Source organism: Saccostrea echinata, unplaced genomic scaffold (genome assembly GCF_033153115.1).
Source record: "Saccostrea echinata isolate AGI-Se365-2 ecotype Australia unplaced genomic scaffold, CSIRO_AGI_Sech_v1 ptg000083l, whole genome shotgun sequence".
Taxonomy (NCBI): domain Eukaryota; kingdom Metazoa; phylum Mollusca; class Bivalvia; order Ostreida; family Ostreidae; genus Saccostrea; species Saccostrea echinata.
In genome coordinates, this window is record NW_026889832.1 from 243,582 (window position 1) to 261,101 (window position 17,520).

General features: G+C 32.2%; 1 protein-coding gene across 1 annotated transcript; it reads right to left on the minus strand.

The window, feature by feature from the left end:
- Nucleotides 1–6,482: 6,482 nt before the first annotated feature.
- LOC133176851 (RNA-binding protein RO60-like) lies at nt 6,483–14,383 on the minus strand. Its single transcript, XM_061311912.1, has 2 exons — nt 14,122–14,383; nt 6,483–8,010 (listed from the first exon to the last, which is right to left on the minus strand). Exons 1-2 carry the CDS (start codon nt 14,376–14,378, stop codon nt 6,483–6,485), a joined length of 1,785 nt encoding a protein of 594 aa, XP_061167896.1. The 5' UTR covers nt 14,379–14,383.
- Nucleotides 14,384–17,520: the final 3,137 nt, after the last annotated feature.

The window sequence follows — 17,520 nt, forward strand, 5'->3', positions numbered from 1 at the left end:
TTCAGCCAGTCGTACATGAAATGAGAAAGATAATCACAATAAAATACAGTTTAATGTATAATGTATATGACAAAATTGCACAATCTACATGCATATATTGTTATAATCATGATAATAATTTTTTTAAGGACTATCCTGCATATTTGCTGCTGTACATATCGCACTTCATCTCATCTGCTGCTGGAATAAATATGAAAGATGTTCAAACCACTGTACAAGAGCCCCCTAGAGTCTGAAATCATGATGTTTTTCATTAAGGAGATCGGTGTGTGAAGTATTTGTTTTCTGTGCATTGTTGACAATTTTGAAACTGTTCAGTTACTTATGACTAGCTCCTTGACACAAACTTTGACATTTGAAATTCAATTTGAGCAACGGACAAGCAGTCGAAATCATATGCACGTAAAACATCATACAATTGGAAAAAGACATTGATAAACTTAAATTTAAACAGATTTCATGTACATATATCTGTGAGCTTGGCATTAATTGAAATGCATGTATACTTCTGATGAATTTGTCTCATAATGAAACATTCAATTGTTATACATTATAGATAAAAAAAAATAAAATTGTAGATTGTAGATAAGATTTATTTGGCCGAAAATATATATATTTAACACTGAAGAGGCAATGGCCCCGAATAAATATTGTCAACTTGGTCAAGCATTTTTGTTCCTCATTTAGACCATGAATAACATTCAATATCAAATGTAAAGGTCAAAAACAAAATTTACTTAAATATGGCTTATAAATACTGACACTACTGTGAATTCATATACATGTTTTATAAGAAAGAATTCGAAGGAATATGTGTGTGTTCACTGCAATAATTATTGCTGTCAATCTATCTGATTATGAAGATATATGAAAATGTTTTCTGTGAAACATAAATTAAATTCTCACTCATAAAAATATGGTTATTGAAATACATTTGTATGACACTGAACTGACCATAAACTAAAAACAAAGTGAAGTGAAATAATAAAATTTAACATTTTGAATATCTTGATTTTTATTTAGCAAACATGATAAAGTTTTTGCATGTTTGTAAAATATCCAAATTCAAACAATGAGGAACTGAACATCTCAAGCAAGAATACATTTAAATAATTTTTTACATGTTTAATAAATAAAAGTCAAGATATTCTAAATATCTGTTCTCGGTTTATGGTCTTGTCATACATGTATCTTCTTTCTGGATTTACATGAGTATGAATAAAATCTAAGTTAGGTATATATACATGTACTATTTTTCATGGTGCTCAGTTTACATTTTAGGGAAAAGTAGAGTTTTGCATGAATTTTACATGAAACATATAACTGTTAAAACATCCAACATATCCTCCTCTTTTATTATTCAGTATGTGTAGAGAAATTGTATTTTCAACGGGTACGGTTGTTATACAGTGTTTTACCTTCACCGCATGAAGGAATAGACATTAATAGTCTGATTCTCATTATTAAAGAGCTTAAATTGTGTTCGTTTAGTCTACTTATTAATAATCATAACATTAGAAAAAGTCTTAGTTGTTGCCCCCCCCCCCCCCTTTTTCCACGATTTCCCCTCTCTAACTTTAACCCCATTTATTTATCAAAGTGTATAAATTCGAAAAGAAATCGCAAATACCGTGACGTCTCTCGATCATCGTTAGTATGTGAAATTAAATCAAAATATAGTCGGATTATAATTTTCTTCTATAACTATTTTGAAAGCTTACTTTCTTGATACGTTCGCTAGATCAGTACTTGCTTATGTTTTATTACAGTTCCTTTGTTTACATTTTAACTGGGTACTCGAAAATTAATTTGTGCGGGGTGTCGGGAATTAATGGATGTCGATCTCGATTAATTTTTATCATTAAAACATATTAAATAAAATCCATAATTATAACTGATTTTTATATGATGATCATTTTATTATTTTTTTTCGTTTTGTCAAATTAACTCCTAAATATTAAAAAAACTGAAAGTAGCAGGATAGGATAGGATAGGATTGGACTGAAATCACAGGATAGGATTGTGGATGCAGGATTCACGATAGGATAGGATAGGATTGTCAACTTATATGATAGCAGCACTGTAACCAGGATGAACATGAGTTAGGCCAAAATGTCTGGTTGTGACAATCAACACTCTTCTCTCCGCATAGTTATTACTACCCAATAAATTCTTTTTTTAGCTCACCTGAGCCGAAGGCTCAAGTGAGCTTTTCTGACCACATTTGTTTGTAGTCCGCCTGTCCGTCTGTAAACTTTTCACATTTTCGACTTCTTCTCAAGAACCACTGGGCCAATTTCAACCAAACTTGCCACAAAGTATTCTTGGGTTAAGGGGATTCAAGTTTGTTCAAATGATGGGCCACGCCTTCTTCCAAGGGGAGATAATTATGAATTCGTGAAAAATTAATGGCATCATTAAAAAAATCTTCTTCTCAAAAACCACTGTGCTTGAAAATAAGAAACTTATGTGGAAGCATCCTCAGGTAATGTAGATTCAAGTTTTTCAAGTCATGACCCCCGGGGATCGGGTTGGGCCACAATGGGCGATCAAAGTTTTACATAGGAACATATAGGAAAATCTTTAAAAATCTTCTTCTCAAGAACAGCAAAGCCATGATTGGTCATATTTATATCGCAGCATCCTCAGATAGTGTGGATTCAAGTTTGTTCAGATCATGATCCCCGGGAGGCGGGTGGGGCCACAATGGGTGATCAAATTTTTACATAGGAATATTTAGGAAAAATCTTCAAAAATCTTCTTCTCAAAAACAGCAAAGCCATGATTGGTCATATTTACATGGAAGCATCCTCAGGTAATGTAGATTCAAGTTTTTCAAATCATGACCCCAGGGAATCGGGTTGGGCCACAATGGGCGATCAAAGTTTTATATAGGTACATATAGGAAAATCTTTAAAAATCTTCTTCTCAAGAACAGCAATTCTATGATTGGTCATATTTACATGGAAGCATCCTCAGGTAGTGTAGATTAAAGTTTGTTCAAATCATGACCCCTGGGGGTAGGGTGGGAAACAATGGACGATCAAAGTTTTACATAGGAATATATAAGAAACATCTTTAAAAATCTTCTCAAGAACAGCAAAGCCATGATTGCTCATATTTATATGGTAGCATCCTCAGGTAGTGTAGATTCAAGTTTGTTCAGATCATGATCCCCGGAGGGTAGGGTGGGAAACAATGGACGATCAAAGTTTTACATAGGAATATATAGGAAGCATCTTTAAAAATCTTCTCAAGAACAGCAAAGCCATGATTGTTCATATTTATATGGTAGCATCCACAGGTAGTGTAGATTCAAGTTTGTTCAGATCATGATCCCCGGGAGGCGGGTGGGGCCACAATGGGTGATCAAAGTTTTACATAGGAGTATTTAGGAAAAATCTTTAAAAATCTTCTTCTCAAGAACAGAAAAGCCATGATTGGTCATATTTACATGGTAGCATCCTCAGGTAATGTAGATTCAAGTTTATTCAAATCATGACCCCCGGTGGTCGGGTGGGGCCACAATGGACGATCAAAATTTTGCATAGGAATACATAGTGAAAATCTTTAAAAAAAAAAAAAATTCTTAAGAACAGGAAAGCCATGATTGGTCATATTTACATGGAAGCATCCTCAGGTAATGTAGATTCAAATTTGTTGAATTCATGCCCCCCCCCCCCAACCACTTTTATATTTAAACTTTTCAACCTTTCAAAACTGAACTGATTTCTGCTTTTTCCTAGCCGTAGTGCTCAGGTGAGCGATGTGGCCCCTTCTACTTTTTTAAAATGCTTTGATTCTTAGTCAAAAGTTTTAATATTTCTAAATTTTATAGGATTCTTAAGTTATTAGTTTTCTTCTAATTCTGTTCTACTCGTTTTCAGTTTCCTTCATTATTATTTGTTTCATTTCAGCATCTATATCTTTATGTAATAATAGTATGAGAGAGATAGAGAGAGAGAGAATACAACGTTATAAGTTTTAACACCTTGCAGTGATTAATTAGTGATAATTAATTCGGTCGCTTATTTAAATATCGCATCGCCACAGTATACCAGACTGACCGGACGTCTCCAGCGGTGGCCCGGATTCATTTCATTTTTAATAGTTTTCAACATTAAAATTCAAAATGTAAAAGTGTAAATAAATAGGGGTTAGTAGCGTAGTTGTAGTGCTAGATGTTTGTTTTTGTTTTTTGTTTTTGTTTTTGTTTTTTTTTTTGTTTGTTTTTTTTTTTTTTTTTTTTTAATTTGTTTTGTTCTTTCACGACGTTTTAACCTCTTCTATATCTCGAGGAAAGGATAGGGCGTCACAGGCAATAGTATTAAGGGGACATAAGCACAATTTCGCTTTCGTACAATGCAAGTTGGAGCAAGTGGCTCAGTGGTTGTGTGTATTAGGCAAGTTCCCCAAGGTTGTTGGTTTGAGCCCCGCTGTAGTTACTTGCTGTTCTGTGTTATGTTCAAAGAGAATTTAATTTAACTGCATTGGTTCCCTGCCCTTAGCTGAAATGCGTACCGGTGTATGCTGGGGTTAATCTGGTGTCCAATTCAAGGGGAATCAATGACTCACATCCACTAAACACCATTGATATCGAGTATAAGCCTCGGTCATATGAGACCAGAAAGGTTGAAATTAAGAAGAAGGCTTCCTGAGGAAGTGTAGATTGTAAATTGTCAAAATCATTACAACAAGGGGTTAGGGTTTAACCACAATAGGGAATGAAAATTAAACATTGGATGTATTGAAATTTCTTTTAAAATAATGCTACTAAAATTATGCTTGTGCACCCTCATTAATAACGTCTGATGACCTTTTTTTTTCTTTTTCTTTTTCTTTTTTCTTTTCTTTTTTTTTTTTTCTTTTTTTTTTTTTGCATGTCAAGAAATTTTGGTAGTTGACAGTGCCACACCAACTGAAAATGTTTGGTTGTGCCCCCTCAAAGTGAAATTGCTTCCTACGGGCATGATATGGACGAACTGCAACAATATATACCGACGGACGATAATATGCTATGGGAAATGCACAATGTCGCCCGCGACAATACGTATGTATAGGACAACAATATGTACCCGCAAAATCGCTCTTCATGAAATAGCCTATTAAACACAAGTCTGTGTGATTTACGCTCCATTTAATGTACATTCATAAAACTATTATAAAAAATACCTCATGTAACTCTAACTGTGGGGCGACAATATGTGCAGTCACGGTAGGCACATAATGTCGCCGGCGATAATATGTATATTTGTAACTTTTCAGCCGGCGACAGTATGTACCGATGGACGACAATATGTGCAGTGAGAGTAGGAACATATTCTCGCCGACGACAATATGTACAGAAAGACAATATGAACGACAATATGTTAGCTTAAAAATTCAAATCTTTAAATTTCATTGATTTGCCTTAAGCTGTTTGAATTTTGTGGAGCTAGTTCAGGAATTTTTTGATACCAATTCGTTGGTCCCCAAAACGCAGTTTGGTAACGTATTGTTTTTACTTTGTTTCGTACTATTATAATTATCCTTCCGGTGTACATCTTTGTCTGCGAGTGATCTCGAAAACTACTCATTCGATTTAGGTGAGATCTTAAGGTTCATGAACTTTTCATGGAGATTTTCTGAATAAAAAACTTTTTGTGCGCATGCTCTCACGTGCGTGTGTATGCGTTAGTGAAATTATTGATATATGTAATAAAGTTGCAGCTTTTAATATTACTATAAATATTATTGATGCTTTGAAACTAAGAAAAAAAGATACATTTGTATTCTAGACAATACGACATAGTAAAATAAGCGAATCACGTGCATGCACTTGTGCTTCACTTTGGTTGGCTGACTCAAAAATCACAATAACTGACATGATTTTGACCAAAAAAAAAAGAGATAAATTCCATATATTTGGATATTATATAATGTTCTAAAATACGTGATATACGGATTTCTTGAAAACACGCGTATGCACGTGTGCTGTAAATCTGATTAGACTGAACTATAAATGGCTATAACTTCCATTGGTTTAAACATTATAGCGTGGGTTTTTAAACGTAGATACTAGGCATTATTGGTTTCTACATTCCGTTCTATTCATATTAGATGAAAAGACATTCGAGTACGCGTACGTGTATAGAAATTAATTAACAATGAATGGGGTAAAAAAAAAAGATGGATGCTTACAGATCACCATTGAGGTTTGTACATTCCAGATTTTTTATGATTACAGATACTGAACGGGGGTGCACGCTATATGCAACTATATGTATTGTGTTTTCTACTACATATAAACATTACTATTTTTTAAAAAAAAAATCATTTATTTACTTAACAATTTCGAAAACAAAGTCTTATTTGTTTAAAAAAAAATCAGATACTGGTACAACAGAGTGTACCCATGCAAACATAAACTTAATTTTATCTAAAATATTCATTCACTTTTATATCTTATTTAACCGTGTAGATGTCTCTGTATCTATATTTCATCAAATAATTCTTTTGGCAAATTCATTTATTATTTTCGGTACATGGGAATCAAATCCTGAGACTGTCAAAGTATATTGATCTTCGATATCTCCAACAGAGTGTCTAGATGATGCCATTTCGCAAACAATAAGCCGTGCATCTTTCTTTCCTGAAGATTGTCTATAAAACTCGACTGCTTGTGCAGGATGCACATAACCTAGAGATTTATCAGAGCTTGTGAAAATCACAAAAACATCAGCAAGCTTTCGTCTTTCTATGGCATATTTGAATGGAAGAGAAGCATCAGATACTGAGGATCTATACTCGCTTATTTTTTCACGAATCTTGCATTTCAGATCATCAAATGTGTCATTTGGATTGACATAAATAGGCAAATATTCATCATTTGAAAAGAGGATAGTCTCACAAAAAGACTCAGTTCTTGTGGTTAAAATCATCATAAAGATAGCAGCATCAAGTGAGGAAAGACGCTGTATGTCATCCTTACACATATTCTCAGTCAAAAGCATGTCACATGTCACATCGACAGCCAAAAGAAAACGTTTTTTGGTCGGCATAATGTTTGAAAAAGAAAGGTAGAATCCTTCTTCAAGAGCGTCAGCAATATGAGGACAAACTGGCCAACTCAAATTTACATTCATTGCCATTCCTTGTTTGTACTTAATAAGTGCCACAAAATAAGCATATGGATGAATTTTTGCTTTGCAAATAAGTTCCTTATTTTTCAATTTGTCAGTTATTAATTGTTCTTCAAATGATATTTCATTTAAAGCCTCCCGTTTCGTTCGAAATAGGTTTAAGCTGGACATCTTCCCCAGATTTCTCATCATTGCCGTCATTGGCATATGCTTAATAAGAGCTTTCCACACGTCTTTCTCATCCAGAAAGCAAGTTGGAATATGTTCCCGAACTAACCTATACTTTAGGATGAGGTCCACAATAGTGTTTATGTTTTTTGATTTTTTTGCATCTTCGACTTTGTCAAAGTAATCAATAATTCCGGCCAGAAAAGAAGTGCCAAAATGCGTTTTCTTTCTTTCATTGTTGATAAAATCGCTCGAGTCGGCAAAACATTTACCTTTCACTGCAACCGCAATAAGGTATTTTAAAGCAGGGTTTGTCTCGCTGACTTTGGGATGTGCTAGCCGAATAATGTCTCTGTGAGTCCAACCACATCTTTTGTTGTATTTTGTCAAATATTGAGCTAAAAGCATCAATTTTTGTTCCTCCATTCCAAAATTAATATACCAGTTGCTGACTGCCTTACGATGCTGTCTCCCCCATCCTTTTGAGCAGTACTTTTCTTTACTGATTTCCTTGCAATAATCAATAAAAAGAAATAGATGAGTTGGTATCCTACACACATATGGCAATGCACGGTACCCAGCACGTTTTGTTTCAGGGTCATTAGATTTGCAACAGCATGCTAATGCGAATAACAAGGTGTCCTGTCTATATGCACGACCTTCTTCCGAGAAATCTCTGATGAATTCAACTACCTTTTTTCCAAAGCCATCTTGGATCAATCTATAAAAAAAATGAAACACAAAAAATGAAATATTACTATTATGCGTTTTTTTTTTTTTTTTTTTTTTTTTTTTTTGTATGATAAATGGTCTTTTACGTAGAGCTGCTGTTCGACAACTGTGAAGTTTTTCAATGATTTTTAGTTTTTAAGTTTGCTATTTCAGTACAAGATCGTAAATCAGTATAATCATAAATCAATATTGTTCATGACATTTGTTTTAGTAAATTGTGTATACAGTATGTTATTTAACGGCTTACTTTAAATAATTTATTGTTAACGTTAATGCCTTTTTATATTTTGTTTTCAACACCACTCTCCTCTGTAAAAATAAATTTTACTTAAACAAATGCATCAAAAGGATATATAGATGACACAACAAATGTAAGACCAAGGAATAGAACAATATACAATATACAATAAAATCTCTCTCAATCGGCCGGCTGCCAGACCGAATGAAACGGCCGATTTAGAGCGGTGACCAAATAACTGAGAATTAAGCACATGTTATAGTTCTTATGAATTATTGACGAATATACATGCATTTCTTGTTCGTAAGGTCAGCAATGCAATGGATACTCCATACACAAATTCCTATTATTTCACACTTTGAAAACAAAAAGAATTTTATAAAATGAATTGTAATAAATTTCTCTTTTTTTTTAAATTTTTAGAATAAAAACTTATAAAACATATAAACTTCTATAAACTTGAAAAAAATACATGTACTGAAATAAAGGAATAGTTTACTTAATAAAACCATTCAGTTTGAACCTGGTGGTCAATAATTGGCGTCTTGTATGATTATTGACTGACATCTAAAAAAACTACCGGCTTCTTTTTGTAATTTACGTCAAAAGACTGAAATTCATGGTAAGTATTCTGTTATGAGGATAAATCCTAAATCTTCTTGAAATTATTTAATTCTAAAATAAATATATGAACAGAGAGATATGAAGTGTTGCCTTATTTATTTACGTAAAAAAAAAATCATTCCTATCTACAGACATTCTATACATAGAGAAGCTAACTCTATCCTTAGGGACAGATAACATTCAAAATTTTGGGTTTTTTTTCCACCACAGTGTAAATTTCAGTTAATGTCGTGAAACCTTACAAAGATAGACTTACTTTCAGTTATTTTAAAGAGTGTATTTAGCACTGTTTGTCTTTATTTCAATTATTTTGTAGACTTTTCATTACATGTATGATTTTAGTCGCTTGACGTCAATACACAAACATATATTATGATTCTATGGATTCAGAGGCGGATCAAGGATTCACAAACCTTTCAAACTTGAACAGATTTAAACTGATAAAAACTTTTTTTTTTTTTTTTTTTTGGCAAAAAGAAATATTTTCTCGCAAATAGTATTTATTTAATAAAAAGTTGATAAAAATTTCATTGTGTACTCAGTAAGGTTTCTGTGCGGGAAAAGTTTTTTAAGTTATGAGATGATGGCGACCGCTATTAATTTTATAGAATGTGCTATTCGCGCAGTTCAGAAACATCGAAGTACATGTAGTTTCTTTCCCAACATTCAAAGCCCTATTTTAAGCAGGATAAGGTTGGAAGCACGTTACCTCCGCGCAACATTGATCTACAGAATATTTGTGGTTTAAGGATATACAACACACCTACCCCAAAAATTTCCTGTCGTTTAATTTTCGCTATTTTTGTATACCTTATACACGACAATATCTACTATGTGTATGTACATTTTGGTCAAAATCGTTCGAGCCGAATTTGGACAGGAAGTTCTTAAAGTTACCACCCTTTGGCTGATCATGAGTACAAAAAAATTTCAACCAACTAACTATAAAATCCCTTATTTAAGAATATTTAAGGTTAGCCTAGCTGTCAAAATTTGCTGAATCGATCGTTTAACTATTAAACACAGAAACAAAGTGATTTTGTAGAGGTACACTTCGAGAAAAACGATTTTGAAGAATTTAAACTGAAAAACTATGGTTCATTTTTGCATTGAAAAATGCGTGATTTTCATATGATATATTTTTTATGAAAAAATCTGTCGTTTGATTTTGAAAAAAAATAATTAGTTCTTGTAACTGATGATCAAAATGTTCTTGATAATTTTTTGAAAATCTCCCCTCCCCCTATCTCCGTAAGTTACGTTTCTCACAGCGTCTTTCAGACTTGGGACGAAAGCAATGCTATGATTCTACAAATAAAAATAAAAATTCCTAGCTAGAAAATATCTTTTACTTAAAAAAATGTAATGAACATTATATTTTTCACAAATATAAAACTTTAAATCTGAGATATCCTACTTGCCTTTACAATATGACGTCATAGTAAGCTGTATGACGTGATCTTTACAAATAGTGATTTCTTAATATCTATATCTTAAGTTTAATTTCAGGTCCAAGAAATGAATGGAATCATTCAAAAACATAATATTAACTAAATCTTGTCGTTTTGGGGTGGTATGAATAGCTAAGTATTTATCACGGGGGTTAAATACCAAACCCATGACGTCATAACTATTGATCAAATATTTGCCGAGTGAAAATGAAACGTGACGAGAATTCATGTAAACAAATATATGAAATGGGAGTTTAAAGCATATACCGTGGATGTTATGTGTAATTCATAAGGAATTAAAGATTATGAATCAGGTACGCTGATATATTCTTAGCATGTTTTCTTGTAATGAACACAGGCAGTGCTTTGAAATATCGATCAGCCTTTCCTCTGTCGCTCTATAACAACAAAGATGCAAAAGTTCAACACTATGCCGCATACTGTGAAACATAATTTTTGTTTGTATCGAAAGCTTGTATTCCATAGTACCTGGAAAGTGCTGCTAGAATCGTGTGGTTAACATAAATTGATGACAATTCCTTGATCGTATGTATAAAATGTAAAAATTTTGGTACGGTTTCATGCGAAACTTTGGAATATTTTTTTCTGTGTTTGGAGAGAAGGAATCCAGCAGCACTTTTCATGGTCCAGTGATGTTTTTACATAATTATTTTCACAAAAAGAAATGAATTATCCCCGGGGTAGTGTTGAACTTTTCACTTTTTCATTAAGGCAATTTTTCTATTTATAGACGTCACGTGATGACGTCGTAGTGGAGTGCCTCTTTTAGCCCAAGACTGAATGATGTCTATACAATGGATAATAATAGTTAATGTTTTATCTATGGCTTTTCCGATTTATCAATGTTAAATTTTACGAAAAAAGTCTAAATTCGCCGAAATATGATCTGTGTACTGCCTTAACGTACCCGTGCAATTTCTGAAATTTTAAGACCCCCCCCCCCCCCTCCATTCTTCTCTGCCATGCAGGACATTCGAACTTGATTAAAAAAAAAAAAAAAAAAAAAAAAAAAAAAAAAACTTCGGTTACGTCTGCATAATATATATATATTTGGCATATTAAACTCCTATAAAGTAATGTTCTTCATTCATTTATACAGATTAAATATTGACTACTAATATTTTTTTGCTATTCTAATTTTTTTTTTTTATTTTTATATTTAATAAAACTATATTTTTCTAAAGAATTTATGACCACGTATCCGGTTTGGAGTTCATGCACACGTGCAGTTCAAACCTTTATATGACTTCTACTTGAACTGAATATTATTTTTTAAGTGAACCAACAGTGGCGTATGTACAACTCTCTTGTGATGAAAATGGAATATATGTACATATAGGTTTTAAATCATTTCTGTTTTCAAACGAGAGGGGTGCCCCCACCCCACCCCCACCCCCACCGAATATTGTATCCTTCTGTTGTTTCAATAAATATAAATGATGTATTTGTCCATATTAACTTCAATTGTACCAAATTGTAAATTATCTATCAATATTAAAATTATTCATGTGCCTGAATCATCTACAATGGTATCATCTACATTGGTATCAATCGTTTTGTTTTTTATTCGAGGAAATGCGAACTGAAACGATTTTCTCAATGGGGTGCAACCGTTGTATTAATTTCAGTAAATAATTTTTCACTGTTGATACTTACTTTAATTTGTATAAACTTTGGCTTTCAGTTCCGCAGCTCTGTTAAGGCTGCATAAAGGGGGCGGGGCCTAATTTATACGGGAAAAGTTTACTGTGACATCACACAAATATACCAATTCCTCACAATAACGGAAAATGAAATAATTTGCGAATCTAAACTGCATAAGAGTAATGAACTACATCAAAACTTACCACTGCATTCATTTTTGTCGCTAGTTAAATCCCACACAGCAAGATATAAACAAGTCACTGATCGCAGTGCACTTGTCGACATGACGTCATCATGGTAAAGTTTGACGCATTTTATGTGCAGTGAGAGGCGGATCAAGTAATTTTTTCACAGTGAAAAATGCATTTTATTATTAAACAGAATATTATTTGAAAATCTTAGTTAGACCATTAATACAAATCTGAAATGTTTGTTTAGTGCCATTATTTAAAAAATATCGAGAGAATGTATTGAATTAATTCTACCGTGTTTTTGTCTACTGGGTGTGCAAGTTTCACGCCGAGGTGCCTTATTAAATCGCCTTTTCGCAAGGGAATACACTTAATAGATCTTGACCATTTTTTGAATACACATAATGGACATATTCCTTAACTTGAAAAGTGCTGCTGCTTTCCTGAAATCGATAGCATAACTTAATAAATACATAAAATACTTGGTAAAAGTCACACATATTTCGACATTAGCAAGATAACTTGAAATTTAAACTAATAAAATGCGAATTCTATTTAAAGCAGCAGCACTTTCTATAAACTACAAGTTATGTAGAAACAATCTATTACTTTAATCTTTAATTTTAACTAGGGTATGCCCTTGCGATATTGAAATTTGTGTGTGACCTACATACAGTACACATTACATGCATTTATCACGTGACTATCAAATAACGTGACCAAACCAAATTCAGTACAGAGCGGGGTATACAATGTTATTTCAAAGAATGTTAAAGTCATAAGATAATATAGTACCTTTACAAAATTAAAATTCATTTTAAAAAGGTATGTATTTATGCACGTTTATATTCTGTTGATTTCTTCAAAGTACGCCTTAACAGTGCTGCGTCTTGTGTTCCTTGCGACACACTGTAAATGTATCTGTGTATTTGTGAGGGGAAAAAACACAATTCTTCGGAAAACAGGAGAAATAAATCAGCTAAGGGGAGGAAAGACATGCACCTCTACATTTTTAGATCCAGAGTTGTTTTTCTTTGATCAGTGACCTGATGAAAACGGTTACTTTTTTTTATTTTTTTTTTTTTTCAAAGAAACGAAAAGCAAGAAAATGTTTATTTTCGTAATATGATAATATTTAGACATACCGGTAATAAATGTAATGAACATTATATTTATCACAAAATATAAAACTTTACATCTGCATTTAAATGAAGATGAATAAGCAATTTCTGAAATATATACGGGTAATATTTATTCTCAATGTTATGCGGCCGATTGTAACAGGAAAAAGCAATGTAGAGTAGCATTAACATTTTTTAGATTAAAAAAAAAAAGCCTTTTTGTATATCATAAATACAATATTAAAGAATTAATTAACTAAATTTAAATTAAAGAAGTTCAAGGAACCTGTCGTTTTTTTTTTCTTTTTTATGGAGGGGGAGATTTATTGCAATTGCGCAAATGATCAAGGATAGGATTTGGTATTCCTAAAGAAACCACAATAAAAACCTCAATTCTATATTTTTTTTTACATTAATTACATCGGGATCGCATCGCTCGTCATTTTGACGCTTCGTAATTTACGTCAAATTTAACGTTATATTAAACGTTTTATTGAAATCGCAAGAGTTATCTCCCCCAATGTGTTGTACGTCTTTAAATCATTAACAAACATGTGCAAAATAGAAAAATATGTCAAAACAAAAATCTGGAATGTTGTTGAAATATTATTTAATCATTTCTCGGCCGTTTATTACTAAACAGTGTAAATCATTTTTTTTAAATGACTGTGTATTTGAAAAGCAAGTAAATTACATCTTAAAGCATCTTTGTAAGAGATAAGTCTAGTTTAAACGTTGTCATTTTTGAATATCTTTACTTTTTTTCGATATTATGTGTAGCTTGGATTATTCTTTTACAGGAACACTCACACTGAAATACATGAGGCATCCTGTGAAGTGAATTCCCAGCTTTCGGTTCGATAAAACAACTTTGAAGATCCTAGTAATAGAAACCTAATCAACTGCGTCTCTAGATCCGTTTCGTAAACATAACCTCCAGCTTTGTTCTTTACTTGATGTTGTGATATACGGATACCCTGACTCTGACATTCGCTTGGATTTACTTGTAGTCCTAAAAATTCAGTCTCAAAAGCTTCGATATCACAATCTTCTTTCGCAGTCGCCATTTTTCTTTTATCCTTTGTACTTTCGTTTTGACGAAGTCGTGACCTTGCATACATTACAAGTGTATGCCTTGCTTAAAAACAGTTTCATATCTTTGTTGTATTTCTATGCATCTATATACATTTCCCTAATTTTCAAGCTTTCAAAATCTTTTATAATGTGATACAGAAACCTAATTCTGCGTGCAATTGAACATGTGTTAAAATCATTATGCCGTATGAAAAATGCATGTCAATTGAGGCAAATTATATTGAATTGATCTTACATTATTTATTCATTATTTTTAAATACATCATTTCTATTTATAAAATGTTTTTTGTGCCTTTCAATAATTGTATATAACTGTTTTATGCAATACAAACAAGCAGGCAGATTTAGATTAAAACAAAATTCAAATCAGGCACCTTACTTTTGCATATAAGAATGTACTACTTTGGTGAGAACTGTTGCTCTGCTCAGAAATATCTACATAGAGGTTTGAATTGGACTGAAATATTTTTACATAGTTCTGTATATATTCTACATATTCGTTTCCCTCTGAAATTTTATTTGTTGCTCTTTTTTTTCTACAGAGTTGTACAAAAATTACGAATGAGAATGTAGAATATATATCTTTTTAAAAATGAAAGCATAGAAGGACTTCCAGATACACCCCGATCCCTTTCCTTTTTTTCAATATACCTACATGTATGTCTTATAAATTTAACGTCAAAATATTTTAGCACGATTCTGTTTTGTGGAACAATTCTTATGTTTACAATGTTCACTTAAATGTTTCCTGTTAATAGAACGATTTTAAAAATTATTTCAGGCATTTTATGTATTTGAAAGTACAATAAAAAATTATAATGTGAATTGTGAAATATATTGATCAGATTGCAGGAAGTTAAGGATACACTCGTTTTGAATACACGTGTTTTCAATTACGGAAACAAATTTAATATTTCAAATCAACGCAATTCCACATCATTCTTTGAGCTAAAAAAGCAGTTTGCTCGCCAAAATCATAGTCTTTGTCAAACAATGGTTAATGCTTTTATATTCATTTTAGCAAGTTTTGGAGTAAGCTGTCAAAAGGGGCCATGCACAGATAAATCGTATGTGTGTTTTTCTTTTTAAATTTTCATTTTAATATATCAAAACTCTAGGAAAAAATCCGAGCTACATGTAATTGGTTGCATCTTTCAGAATGCTATGTACACTGAATAAATTGTAACCATTTTTTCATGGCATGAAATGTTTGGATGGAAATGATTAAGGATTCTTTTTTACGTCAAGATTCAGTAACCCACTGATACGTTGTTTGATTGACTGTATGTTGTTTACCGTTCCATTCGAGAATTTTTCACTCATATAGAGACCTTACCGTAAAACGGTGAAGGGCTTTGAATTCAGACCTTTACCTGACACCCAGGACACTTGAGCAGTGAGAGATCTTTATCGTGGCAACGTCAAGCGTGATACTGGGCCTCTGTTTTTAGGGTCATATCTGAAAGACATGACTTTCACTTCTAATGGAGAGAGCATGGTAATTGAACATTTACAAGCTAACGTCTCAGGTTTTTATCAAGTTGGTACGATAAAGAACCCTCACTGCTCAATGGCCTTGAGTGCCGAGTATAGGTCTAAATTTGAAGCCCTTCACTGGCATACGGTGACGTCTCTATATGAGTGAAAAATTCTCGAATGGGATGTAAACAACATACAATCAATCAATCAATCTTGCATTAAATTCCAAATGAAAAGATTCCATCACTATTTTTTCAACAGCATAACATGTCTGCACACTAAAAAAAACCCCGGAAATTATACATCCCTATATATATATATATATATATATATATATATATATATATATATATATATATATATATATATATATATATATATATATATATATATATATATATATATATATATATATATGAATTAAATTTGTATTAATTTTATGTATACATTTGATTACAACTATGTCATTCACTTTCCTTAAATGGCATAATGAAATACTCGGTTGCAAGATACACTGTAAATTGAACTTGTTTTTAAGATTCACTAATATGCTTCTTGAAAATATAAGCCTTTTTTCTCTCTAAATTTTCTACTATTCTACGTATATTTTTTCAGCGAATATGGATGTTGCGCCGGTACAATTTGGAACGCATCCCTAGGAAGATGTACTGGTAATGAGTGTAAATGGAATTACCAGAATATTTAATTTTCCTATTTAAAACCAAACCAAATATAACATTGGATAATAGTGCATGTTTAATAAGGAAAAGGTTACTAATTAATCTAACGCTATAAACTATGATCAATATTAAACCGTAATTCCACACCATACCCTCCGCAAATATACATGTATACAAGCTAGTGAATTTCTTCATAACATTTTTTAACTGATGTAATCCAAGTAAAGACAAAGTAAACTACGTAAGTTTATTATATACTTAGTATCAAATAATTTAAAGGATTTTTTTATATTTTTTTTTTTAACATATACGATTTGTCTGACGTCACAATAGCCGTAACAGCTTCCAGGCTGAAACAGATCCTTCGTCGCTGATGGAGATTAATATCACATCACACTCCTTGTTTGATTAAATCTTTAAGAAGCAGTGCTTGAGATAATAAATCTATATATTTCGGTTCATAAATTCTTTTGTTAAAAAATGATTTTTTTTTAAATTAAGGAATGTTTCAAAGTTTTGATGGAGTTATTGGTGTGTAAATCACACAGACTTGTCACGTAGGCGTGCTAGCGCGCTGGATTAGTGAAAAACACAGCAATGTAAATGTTTGCTGGAATTGGATATAATAAACTAGTAAATGATTATTTTTTATATGATTGTGCTAAAGAATATCTGTGTTTTATGTTATTACTAAGTATGTAATAAACATAAGAAAACATCCAATTTTTCATATCACGTCCAGCACCAGTCCTCAAGCAATATAAGCCCTTGGGCCTTCGGCACTCTGGCTTATATTGATATCTGAGATTGATACAGGATGTGATATGGAAAAGTTTGTATTTCATTCCAAACAAACATGAATGTTTTGTTTTTCTTAGGTTTAGAACTAGTAATATCTAAGTAGTTACTTGTACTTTCAATGTTTTAGAGTGCAATTTGGGATATGTTGGGCTTT

Bases quoted from the DNA above. Each gene is read 5' to 3' on its own strand.
- LOC133176851 (XM_061311912.1), bottom strand. From the start codon at position 14,378: ATGGCGACTGCGAAAGAAGATTGTGATATCGAAGCTTTTGAGACTGAA. The intron at 8,011-14,121 runs GTGAGTGTTCCT...TTTTTTTTATAG, and splicing joins GATGCCTCATGTATTTCAGT to ATTGATCCAAGATGGCTTTG.